The sequence below is a fragment of the Ziziphus jujuba genome, chromosome 10 (assembly GCF_031755915.1).
Source record: "Ziziphus jujuba cultivar Dongzao chromosome 10, ASM3175591v1".
NCBI lineage: Eukaryota > Viridiplantae > Streptophyta > Magnoliopsida > Rosales > Rhamnaceae > Ziziphus > Ziziphus jujuba.
The window spans coordinates 22,029,896-22,041,453 of record NC_083388.1 but is presented as its reverse complement, the minus strand read 5'-3'; the positions used below and the strand labels follow the sequence as shown (position 1 = coordinate 22,041,453).

General features: G+C 37.8%; 3 protein-coding genes across 3 annotated transcripts; 1 reads left to right on the top strand and 2 right to left on the bottom strand.

Moving 5' to 3' along the window:
* Positions 1–34: 34 nt before the first annotated feature.
* LOC107412001 (microtubule-binding protein TANGLED) lies at positions 35–2,179 on the bottom strand. Its single transcript, XM_016019691.4, has 4 exons — positions 1,956–2,179; positions 1,457–1,599; positions 1,234–1,292; positions 35–1,102 (listed from the first exon to the last, which is right to left on the bottom strand). Exons 1-4 carry the CDS (start codon positions 2,034–2,036, stop codon positions 213–215), a joined length of 1,173 nt encoding a protein of 390 aa, XP_015875177.2. The 5' UTR covers positions 2,037–2,179; the 3' UTR covers positions 35–212.
* Positions 2,180–2,779: 600 nt separating this feature from the next.
* Positions 2,780–6,411, top strand: LOC107412042 (uncharacterized). Its single transcript, XM_016019743.4, has 2 exons — positions 2,780–3,120; positions 3,275–6,411. The coding sequence occupies exon 2, from the start codon at positions 3,421–3,423 to the stop codon at positions 6,172–6,174; it is 2,754 nt and encodes a 917-aa protein (XP_015875229.3). The 5' UTR covers positions 2,780–3,120; positions 3,275–3,420; the 3' UTR covers positions 6,175–6,411.
* Positions 6,412–6,625: 214 nt separating this feature from the next.
* On the bottom strand, positions 6,626–11,439 carry LOC107411980 (kinesin-like protein KIN-14S). The gene is made up of 12 exons (XM_060811860.1): positions 11,039–11,439; positions 10,845–10,928; positions 9,976–10,118; positions 9,703–9,799; positions 9,348–9,611; positions 8,975–9,251; positions 8,711–8,872; positions 8,314–8,529; positions 8,188–8,225; positions 7,866–8,029; positions 7,674–7,787; positions 6,626–7,491 (listed from the first exon to the last, which is right to left on the bottom strand). Exons 1-12 carry the CDS (start codon positions 11,043–11,045, stop codon positions 6,772–6,774), a joined length of 2,286 nt encoding a protein of 761 aa, XP_060667843.1. The 5' UTR covers positions 11,046–11,439; the 3' UTR covers positions 6,626–6,771.
* Between the last annotated feature and the right edge of the window lie 119 nt (positions 11,440–11,558).

Here is an 11,558-nt window from a genome sequence, read left to right as displayed (position 1 = left end):
AATAATAATAAAAAAAAATAAATAAAAAAATCTGTTTCTTCAGATTTTGAAGATCCTTGAGTTATTTGTATCGAAGAGTGAGCAATCTTGTACATTTTAACGATTTGAAATGGAATTACAGAATTCACACTCATGACGAAAATAAGAATAGAACAAATCAACTATGGACATCGAGTAAATATCTTAAAAACACCAAAATTCAAAGAAGGCATTTAAATTCTCCGAGCTGAAAGTCCCATTGGGATGGAGGATGTTGGACGCTGTCTCAATCCGCTGACTAGACTCTCACTCTTCTGAACACTCTTTCTGCTCTTAAGGGGAGACACCAATCTGGTTGCCAGTCTTGATGGAGAGAAAGAGCGGCGTAGTTTCGAAGCAGTCGACATCTTAGGAGACTTCTTACCAAGACCTGTGGCTCTTTTTGGAGGAGAACGAGAAACCAATGGTGGGCTCTTGATCTTAATTCTTGTTGGAGACGACTTCTTGCTAAGACTGAGACTTGTGGCTCTTGTTGGAGGAGATCGAGAAACCAATGGTGGGCTCTTGATCTTGACCTGAAACTTTGAAGCCGAAGTTGGTGACTTGATGAGGAACTTATGTGGAGTCTGAGGCGGTTGCTTGTTCCTTGCAATGACAGGAGACCTTGTCTTGCAAAACTTCTGCTGCTGAGCAGAAGGTGTGGATAGAAACAGAGGATTAGGGAACAGAACAGTCTTTTTAGCCCATGGCCTATGCTTTGGTGAAACTCTGTTTGCCACATACCGACTATTTTCTTTCTCAAGTTCTCTTTTGTTTGGAGGTGAGATTTTGAAATTGATTCGGGACCGAGCGCGTTGGAGTGTTGGGGAAATGGACTCTGATCGAATGGATTGTAATTTGTTTTGTTTCTCTTTCCTCCTTTTTGCCTTGAGTTCAGTGTCTTCAGCATAAGGCCTTTGTTTTCTCTGTTCGGTCACCGGAGTTTTTGGATCGTCCGAAGAGGTTTTCTTGGTTTTGTTAGAAACTACTGATACTATTTCTCTTGCAAATTGACTTGCTTGTAGAATTTCTCCCACCGTCTCTCCGACGAGCATTGCCGGCAATGACATTCTCCGCCATTCCCCTGCAATCAATGAATGAAGTTATTGGACAAAGCAATAAAGTTTGATTAAACGAAACACATTAAATGTGAGAAACCCATTTGCCCCATATAATAAATTTTGATTCGAGAGAGAGGGAGAGAGATAGAGATACCTCCTGTGTCTGCTGGAAACTTCCCAACAGGAGATTTCCTAGGGGCTGCATTTTTTAACCTTCAATTTAAAGAGAAAACAGAAAATAGATTACCCATTTGAGTTTCATTTTATTAAATTTAGCAGACAGAGATTTAACCAAACAAAAATTGGAATACTACAATTTTTCTTTTTTTCCCAATAGAAAAACCAAAAATGAAGAAGACCAAATGATAATTTTATACCTGATGGATTCTTGCTTGCATCTGAGACTAGTCCGTAGGTAACCTCTGGTACTGCGAGGGCTAAGACTCACTCCTGATACAACCTTCGTCCCACCTGCAACCGTGTACTGTAGCTCCTGCAACCGAGCCATGCATCGATCCACCTTCACAACCCCATCAAACACAAACACATTATTAGATCATGACAGAAGAAGAAGAAGAACAACAACAAAGATTCTCAGATCCCCAATGTATAAAATTTTAGCTGCTCAATGCAAGTTTAGAAACTATGAACAAGACTAGAATTTCATTCCAAAATTTCCACGTAAAACTGGATTTGGAATGGAAAGGGATGAGATTTGCCACAATTTTTCACATCCAAAAGGAAAGAAAGCGAAGACCCAACTGTTGAAATTTCATTTTTCAAACTAACCCTTAGTTTTCCCATAATCTAAAATGGTATAAAAGGAAGAAGAAGAAGAAGATGGTGTTTTTTTGTACAGAAACTATTATAGTTCACCTTCTTCACTGTTTCCCTTAGAAGAACCGGGTTGAGAGGGGCCACCATTTTCTTGTGCTTTGGTGGGGTTCTAGCAACCATTCTCGCAGAAGCTCAGAAAGAAAATACAGAGTTATTCTCAATGGTATCTCTCTCTCTTCCGCTCTCCCTCGTCCTCTCCAAAACCTTTTCTTTTTCTAAGTTTGTCTCCGAAGTGAAAAGTCAAACAGTAAGTGAACTTGGGTAACCATTATTAATATTTTCTTTTTCTTTCTTTTTAAGTTCCAACGGTCGATTTTATCCAGGAAAAACGTAAGCAAACGGCTACTTTTGTTTTCAACTTGGCTACACTTTCGTTAGTTTTGTCTTTTTGAAGAGAACCGTTGATCACACTTAGATCTAACGGTCCATGGGCTTACATGACTTAACTCCATTCATAGGTAATTGTACAGCTGCACACCATCACCAGCTATTTTTTTTTATAACTTTAATTGGGTATAAATAATTCTACTGTCTTCTATGAAATTGGGTGTCTTGGATTTTAATTTTGTTTTGGACAACATTTTTTTTAACATTTATCTTAAAACTAGGAAATTTAACACTTTTTTTTTTTTAATATTTGCAAAAGCCATATCAAATTATTTTAGTTTTTATTTGGGATGCAAGTTCAGCCCTGTTAAATATTTTTTTAAATTGTCTTTTACTTTTGGCTGAGAAAAAAACAGTTATTCTCTTATGATAGTTATATGTAACTAATAGTTTGGAATATTAAATATTTATTGGACTTTACAAGGTCCATCCTACTCATAAAGGGGGCAAGAGAGAGAGAGAAAAAAAAAAAATGTACTAAGCGAAACAATTAAATAGGGACCGTTGACTCGTGTCGACGAGTATCCCATACACGTGTTAGAAGGAAATCTGTGTAGATCATATGACTATTTGAAACGCAACGTTTTCGCCTTCCCTGGTGGCCAGCCAAACCTAGCAAGTAGCAACTCCAGAGATTGAAGGAAGCGAGTTTCTTACTTGCAGAACTCCAAACTGTAAGGTGCTTGACTTTGATTTTATGCAAACTCAGCAGCGTCGTTGTTCTTCGTAACTGGAATACCCTACACAAAAAACAAACGAAAAAGAAAGTCTTTTTCATTTGGGTCTTTGAGATTTTCACATTCTTTTTCTGCAGAAGGTTCGTTTTACTGCTTTTTACTCTCCTTTGTTTTGAGCAACTATCATTATAATATTTTCAGTTTCTGGGTTTTTTTTTTTTTTTTTTTAAATACATGTGTATGTGGTTTTTGGTAGATTTTTGAGTTTAAACTGCTTTTTTCTGCTTCAAGCAGGATTTTTTGGTGCGCTTGTTAGGGCTTATGTTTATCTGAGCACAATAAAAATACTTACTTTATTCAAATTTGAAGAAGGAAAAAAAAAAAAAAAAGGAATTTTTTGGGCAATGAATCGTCGTTAAAGGTGTTGAAGTAAGCTAAGAATGGAGTTATCAGAAGAGTGGAAATCTCTGTTCCCAATTTCAGCTGTTTTCAGACCTCCATTCCTTCTCTCAGGTCCTTCTGCTAAACCCATCTTGGGTCCACTTTTCTTCAACCCCGTAACCAATACTATAAACCCTATATTCTCCTCCCCTTCTCTTCTTCCTCAATTTTCTCCTCTGCCTCGCCTTTCTCTTCCACGTTTCCTCCTTACCTCCTCTTCTCATTCCTCTCCTCTACCATCCACCTCCTCCTCCATTGCCTCCCTTTTTGGCAACCAATACCATCGGAATGGCACTTCTACTTTCTCACACAATCGTCTTGAGATTCTTCATTGCCATGGTACAAATAGCTTCATTCTCTTCTTTCCTGCTGGTGAAAACTCTGACCAAGTTGGGTTCATGCTCTTGACCATGAAAGGTTCGACCTTGGATGTTAGGGTGGACAACGATGGTGATTTTTTTACTGCAAAATGTGGGTTTAGTTACCGGATCTCAAGGATTTCAGTTAACCCAGTTGCAGATTCGGATTTTCAATCCAGAACAGGAGCTAATTTGTCTTTCACTGTTGGATACTTGTTGGCTTGTACAATGTACTCTGTCCATTGGTTTGTCGTGAAATTTAGGATGAATGATTTGGATGAAGAGCTACCAAGTTTAGCTGTTATGGGTAGTAAGGTTTTTAAGACCTGCCCTGTTGTACATGCTTGTTGGAGTCCACATATACCGGAGGAGAGCGTTGTTTTGTTAGAGAGCGGTGCGTTGTTTTTGTTTGATTTCGATTCTTCCTCGAAAGCAGAAAATTTTAATGCTTATTCCAAAGGCACTAGGTTAAAAGTATCCTGGGATGGTTATGGTAATATGGAAAAAGTCAAGTGGTTGGGTTGTGAATTCAGTTGGCATCCTAGAATATTGATTGTAGCACGCACTGATGCAGTTTTCTTGGTTGATTTGAGATTTGATGAATGCATTGTTAGTTGTTTAGCAAAGATTGAGATGCTGCATATGTATACATCTATTGAAAATGAACGGTTCCTTGCTTTTGCAAAGGTGGAATATGATGGTTTTCATTTTGTTTTGGCTTCTACAAGTTTGTTACTTCTTTGTGATGTGCGCAAGCCATTGATGCCACTGTTGCAATGGACTCATGGTCTTGTCGAACCATGCTACATTAATGTATTTAGATTATCAGATTTGAGGTCCCGCCCAAAGGATGACTTGTATAACTGGGCTTCTGAGTCAGGTTTCTGCATCATATTGGGATCATTTTGGAATTGTGAATTTAGTCTCTTTTGCTATGGACCTTCTTTCCCAGCCTCAAGTGGTTCAGTTGCCGCTGAAGTAGCAGAATTTTGCAAATCCTTTTATGCATGGGAGCTCCCGTCAGATCTCTTATTGTCTGGTCGTGAGTGTCGCTGTGGAACTTGTCTTGTAAAAGAAGAATTTTCAAAGGATGCTCTTCCTGAATGGGTTGACTGGCAACAAAAAAAAGATATAGTTTTGGGCTTTGCCATAATAAATAACGATCTATCTGCTTTGCTCTCTGAGCCAGATGAATTTGGTGGTTTTACTCTGATAAGACTTTTGTCTTCAGGGAAGCTTGAATCACAACGATTTTCTGCCTCATGGGATCCTTTAAAAAGGTTAGAAGATTTCCATGGAGATTTGTCAAAATTTGAGAATTCTTTATTTTACTCCATCTGTAATGAGAAATATAAATTTCGACGAATATTTCAGTATATTGAACTTGACTACCTTTATGGTTATCTGAATGGTAATCTTGATGAAGTTCTAATTTCAAAAATGAAAAGTCATCATTTGGGCCCCGAACTGAAAGACTCTTTTAGCCCAGAGTTTCATCAAATATTGTGTGAGAAGTTGAATTCGTGTGGGTTTGGTCGGTTAAGATCATCTCCTGCAATTACTCTCGTTTTTAATGATATCAGCTTGCCATCAAGCATACATGACATTGCTTTAAGGAGATTGTGGGCGGATTTGCCCATGGAATTTTTACAACTTGCATTTTCTAACTATTCGGAATTCCTTGAAGTACTTGTGAACCGTAACAGGGTATCTTTGGAATTTTTGGCTGTGCCAGACTTAGCTCAGTTGCCTCCTTTCTTTTTAAGGAAGCCTTCATGCCGCAGTAACAAGTGGTCAGAGAAAGTGAAGCATAGTGAAGCCCTTGTTGGTCCTGTACTTCCTCTTCCAATGTTGCTGATGCTACACGATCTTCGTAATGGCTGTCCCAATTCAGAAGAAGATTCAAGTAAATTTGCGGTAGAGGCAGAACTTCGACTCCAATGCAATGAGGTCATGCAGGTAGCACGTGAAATAGCTGCTCAGGGTGCTGCATCTGAGCTTGATGATGATGGTGCTGTCTCCCTTGCTGATGATAAAGAAGACACCTGGGTTGGCTCGCAGCAAGCAAAACGTTTCCTTTTACACCATCCCACCGCGTTCAACAGCACTTCTATGGATCGTACGGAGGGAAAATCTGTTTATAAGGATGATGCATTTAATACCTTGATTTCTAAATTGCATAAGCGTACCTCCAGTGACAATGAAGAGTCTGTTGGACTAGAAATGTTTGATGATCTTTGTCCTATTCTATTGAGGTTTGATGGTGCTTCTGATCCGAGGTTTGAGTCAAAGGAACTGAAGGCATACAAATTATTGAAGAAGCAATTCTCAAAATGGCAGGGCAATTTTGATTTGTATAAAGATTTTTGCTCCAAGTCCAAATTACAAGCCTAGTTTTGCATGATTCGTCATTCTATACCGGCCCAACCAGAGTTTGGCTATTTATTTAAGCCTCACTTTTAGTTTGTTATTTGGTTTACTTGAATTCTTAGATTTAAGAAGAGTTCAAGAATATATTAGATGTAACAAAGCTAGAGTCAAGTTGTACAGAATATGTAAAGAGATATGACTATATCAAAAACTAGTTGCTATTTACCTATATATACGAACAAATTATCTTTTTGTGGGATTTGCATCATGTTTCTGCTAATATGAATTTTGTTGTCTTCAATTGACACCGATAGTCTTTTTATGCAATTGGTACGTAATTAAATTATACTTGTTTGCTTTTTAAATTTTTTGTTCTACCTCTACAAAACATAGAAAGAAGTACTTAATGCCATATAAATAAAATAACTTGGCAAAATTCACATCCAGGTTGGCGGCTAGGCGGTTGGATTGCTGATTGCTCATAGAAATGTGAATGAATTAGTAATTTCCTACAGTAATATCCCCCAAAAATAATGAGATAATAAAAAGGCGAACAAAAAAGCATTTTGTAGTTTCGAAGGGTTGGACAATGGACAATATCAACAGTGCAAAAAACATTCACTATAGATCTGTTGAAACTCGAATGGGCAACAGGGATGGCCTCCTGTTGGTTTTCATGCCTCTCAACTTCAGTGGACTCCAAATTATTGGTTTCCGTTGTAATGCAATAGCAGCTGGGGGACTCCCCATGAACTTTCTACTCCTTGTGACACTTGGTGTTGTCTCTGCTGTTGTGTTCAACTCAGGCAGTGGAGAAAACAATCTCGAATAACGTGCCTTTCGTGGATCCCTCACCACTGAAGATCTACCTGCTGCACAGCTATTGAAACGAGATGCTGAAGCATGGAGTGGTGAATTCATGTAAGAGTTTGACTCAGGGCGAAGTGTGGCAATGGAAACGCGTCTCTTTGGCTGGAGAACTTGTTTGGTACTTGGAGGAGGTGGTGGTCTCACAGCAATGGAAATCCTTCTCGGTTGATAGAGGCTTCTTGAGTTTGCTCTTCCAGCTGTTGCTTTTGTGATGTTTTCTTTGCCATCTGCTGCTGTGGGATAGATGGTCTTCTTTGGTGGTACAGGAGATGGTGGGGGCATGAAATTTGTAATTCTTCGAAGGGGCAGCCTCATTTTTGAGGGACCTAAAGGTGGCTTTTTATCTGTTACAGTCTTCTGTCCTGTCTGTTTTAGAGATGAGAGCTGTGTAGAAGCAGTAGAAAAAGCTCTTGTTTCCTGTTTCAGCCTGGTTTTCCTTTCCTCTGCTAATTGGTTCTCGAGGTCTCGAACCTGTTGAAAGAATTCAGTAACTTATTATGTTATATTTACACTAATAAAAAGGCTCAACAAGAACTTGGATGCAGTGCTTGATGTTATGGAAAAACTGAGAAGCATCTCTTAAATCTGCAGGCCTAATGATATCATACTCTTGATAAATTTAAATTACTGCATAGCCTTGAGTCATGATATACCTTTTCTTGAAGATTTCTGCAAATGTGCTCCCTGGCAGAGAGCCTTAACTGAAAGGACTGCAAACTGTCCTGCAGTTTCTTTGTTTCCTTCTCATCATGCTTAAGCTTTTCTGCCTGCAAATGGAAATCTTATTATGCAATAATTTGAAACTAGACTAGAATATATATGGTCAAGAACAAACCGTTACATACCATTTGCTTGTACTTTAAGAGCTCAGTAACATCTGCCTGTTTGCGAGGAGGGCCACTCTCAATTCCCCGGACTCTACTGGCAAAATTCAAGGAGCAAAGTGTTTCTCCTATATCTGCTGCACTTGGGCTGATCTGGACAAACATCAAGGTTTTGCAATCTCCCCCTGTGATTTAAATTTTGATTAGCATCAAGCACATACAATCCTATAAAGTTTTTATTTTTCTTTTCTGGGAGTCTATTTGTGTTGTCTGCCACTTATCATCACAGGATAATAATGAGAGCAGATAATCAATTATATAAAATTATAGTACAAAGACTCACCTAGAGAGCTCTGCAGAATATGGGTGAGCTTCGAGTTCCTGATTTTCAACAGAAGAATAAAAATATATATATGAGCTGAAGTAATGAGTAATATTATATGTCTATGAATAAGAGAAAGAGAGATACCTATAAGGTATGTGGGCTGTTTTAGATGCAAGGGCAGAGATAACATCACCAAGGGCTGAGAGAGATTTATTTATGAATTGGGATTCTTTCAATCTTTCACCTTCAACTTCGATCCTTCCAACACGCTCACTACCAGCCAGGTCTACCAGCCAAAGGTGACTCTTTGTCCTCTGTCCATTTATTAGATTCTCCCCCTTCACAGTCACTCGCAACAAGCTACAAGCAAACAAGTTTCCAATCATTACCACAATAAAAGGAAAATTTGATTACTTCAAAAATATCATCAATAAAGCATCATATATTTTGCTTGTATACACGATGACTCCATTTGCAATTAATCAAAGAAGTAATAAATTAATAATCAGAAAGTCAAAGGTCTTTTAAGCATTAAAAGTACCAGTGAGAACGGCTGCTCTGTTCATTGGCACTGGTGGATCCAACAGATCTAACTTGGCTTCCAGACTTCAGCAGTTCCCATACGTCCTGAATACCATAAACACGAGATTCGACAAGTCCAGGTACTTCTTGGGTTCCATCTGCAGATTGCTTTATTTCCAACCTTAATGCACACAAAAACAAATTAGCTATAGTATATGATCAATGAACATAAAACTAATTGCAGGGATTTGTCAGTTTAGAAACCAAGTTGAACAAAATTTACTTTTTAGCTGGTTGATTGTTGTTATCTACCAAAAGATCTCTTATCTTGTCGTTGTAAACCTCCAGCATGCTAACAAACAATTCATATCTCATTATGCCACCTCTCTCTTCCAAAATACGAAACAACTCCTCAACTGTCCTGTAGTTAACTCCTCTATTTTCAGGTGTTCCCTCCATTGTAAATGTCTTACCAGTTCCAGTTTGCCCATAGGCAAATATGCATACATTATAACCATCCAAAACTGAAGTCACAATCGGCTTTGTCTGAGCAAAAACTGCTTTTGCATAATTTAAAAATCAGGATAACAAATTAAAACGGTTCAAATTCTATTCCCATTTTTCACATACGCATATTACTGTATGTGCGCAGATACCTTGTTTGTCATCAGGTTTGAACACATGATCAAACTTGAATTGCTTTTTGGAAGAATCAGAGCAAATGACCTGAAGTTCATTATCTTGGGATGAATCATAATCAATCACAGAATTACAGCCATCTGAAATTTCATTTTGATTTAGTGGTCTACATCTGCAGAAGACCCGAATGTTCCCTTTAAGCTCAATCACTTCATTATAAAGCCGCTTCCTCTCAGAGGACTCTTTGAGGTACTTCTTCTTTAAAAGTTCATGTTCATTACCTAGAGTAACCACACAAAGCAGCAAAAAACCAGCTAAAGTTAAAGAGACGAGACTGAGAAACAATAATCATTTTTGAAAAGTAACACTTACTGAGAAGTTGAAGAGTATTCAAAACTTCAGGGTCTGGAAAAGAATTTGTGGTGAGTCTAACTTGATCAGAGAGGATGTTGTGTTCCTTCTTCAAATCCTGAACGAAAATTTCCAGATTAGCCAATAACCAATTAAGACAAGTTATTATATAAAAGCCTAGGCTTATAAACTTCCAAATATTGAAATATAAAAATATTCAAAGTTCTTGATGAAACGCAATATATAGTTATTGGCTCACATCACACTGTTTGGTGGTAATTATTTGGAATTCACCTGTATTTTGGTGCTTAGGTCGATGATTTTTTGCAATATTGGAAGTGTCTGACCCTGATCTGAAGAAGCATCTTGGAAACCATTGGACATGCTATTCTCATCTGTCAGTTCGACATCTCCATCGGCTTGATTTGAAGCAATATCTGAACTCCAATCAGTAAACATATCAGAGTAGCAAACGGAAAATTCAAGAGGAAACACCATAGTGTATTTTCCAAGAAAGCACTATAATAGATAAGAAAATATGTTGATATTTATACACCTAACAGAAACAAAGTTAGATTAATTTCAGCAGTTTTTTGTACTAAAAACAACAAAACTGATGATTTTTTTTTTTTTTAATATTTCAGTTCCTCAGCAGCCAAAAACAGGGCCCAAACACTAACAGAAAGAACAGGCAAAAAAATAAAATCAAGAAATTGGATTTTCTAGACAATTCACACTAATGATGATAACTATATTCAATTTCGCACCTGAAAAATTGAGGTTATAACGCACATAAAAAAATAAAAAATAAATAAAAAAATAAAAAAAGAAAAAGAGAAAAAGAAAACAGAATCAAAGAACAGACAGGACTTTATCACTTATCAACTCAATTTTGCATCCCAGGGCTAAATTAACACAATCCCCCTATCGAACTAAGAAACCGAACTTAAGAATCACAATTGAACACAGAGAGAAAGAGAGAGAGAGAGAGAGAGAGAAAGACAGAGAATTATTCAAGAAAGAACAAGAGAAAATCTATGTAACAACTTAAGCATATTTCTAGGGTTTGTGTAGAGACTCGTCCAGAACCAAAATTTCAAAAAATCCGCAAACGAAAGTGAAATCTGAGACAGAGAAAAGATGAAGAAAAAGAAAGTACGAACCTATCGGAGAGGTTGAAGAAAGCTTGGAATGATGATCTGAAACAACGTCATCGCATTTGTAGGGAGAGATTTCCACCTTTGAGTCTGAACAAGAAAAATATTCAAATTTCTTCATAAAACAAACCGTTCCGACGAAATAAAATACAAAATCAAACGCATAAGAAACTAAAAAAAGAAATAGAGAGAGAAAGTACCTTCCATGGCTTTGAAATGTGAGGAATATCGAAATTAGAGACAGAGATTGAAGAAAATGGGGAAGATCTTTGAGAGCTAGAGCGTCAAGTGTGTGTGAGAGAGAGAGAGAGAGAGAGAGAGAAGTTGATCGTTAGGAATTATTCTAAGGTAGGGTTTTGATGAAGTTAAAGTTTGAATTTGAATGATTCTCGGCCGTCGGATTGATCAAGAAGGAGCTCCTTTTTTCTAACGGCTATCTTCCTCGCTTCGGAAGCGTTATCGTTTTGGATCCCTCTGTTTCCATATACGGTCATGAATTTGAATTTTGATCCGACATCTAAAAATGAGACTTTATAGCGGTTCTGGTCTAGCCCATCGAGTGAAGCCCAAAATATTAAATTTGGGCCGGACCTAGCTATCCCAACTTTTTACCATTTGCACACCGGGACCCAAAAAAAAAAAAAAAAGGGGTGCTTGCGAGTATGGCAATAAAAACGACATGTCGTAGAGGATGATGTTGTTAACTAGCGGGGAATCATC

Bases quoted from the DNA above. Each gene is read 5' to 3' on its own strand.
- LOC107412001 (XM_016019691.4), bottom strand. From the start codon at position 2,036: ATGGTTGCTAGAACCCCACCAAAGCACAAGAAAATGGTGGCCCCTCTC. The intron at 1,293-1,456 runs GTATAAAATTAT...TTTAAATTGAAG, and splicing joins TGCAAGCAAGAATCCATCAG to GTTAAAAAATGCAGCCCCTA. The intron at 1,103-1,233 runs GTATCTCTATCT...CATTGATTGCAG, and splicing joins GTTTCCAGCAGACACAGGAG to GGGAATGGCGGAGAATGTCA.
- LOC107412042 (XM_016019743.4), top strand. From the start codon at position 3,421: ATGGAGTTATCAGAAGAGTGGAAATCTCTGTTCCCAATTTCAGCTGTT.
- LOC107411980 (XM_060811860.1), bottom strand. The intron at 9,252-9,347 runs GTATCTGCGCAC...ATTATGCAAAAG, and splicing joins CAAACCTGATGACAAACAAG to CAGTTTTTGCTCAGACAAAG. The intron at 8,030-8,187 runs GTGAGTCTTTGT...TTTAAATCACAG, and splicing joins TATTCTGCAGAGCTCTCTAG to GGGGAGATTGCAAAACCTTG.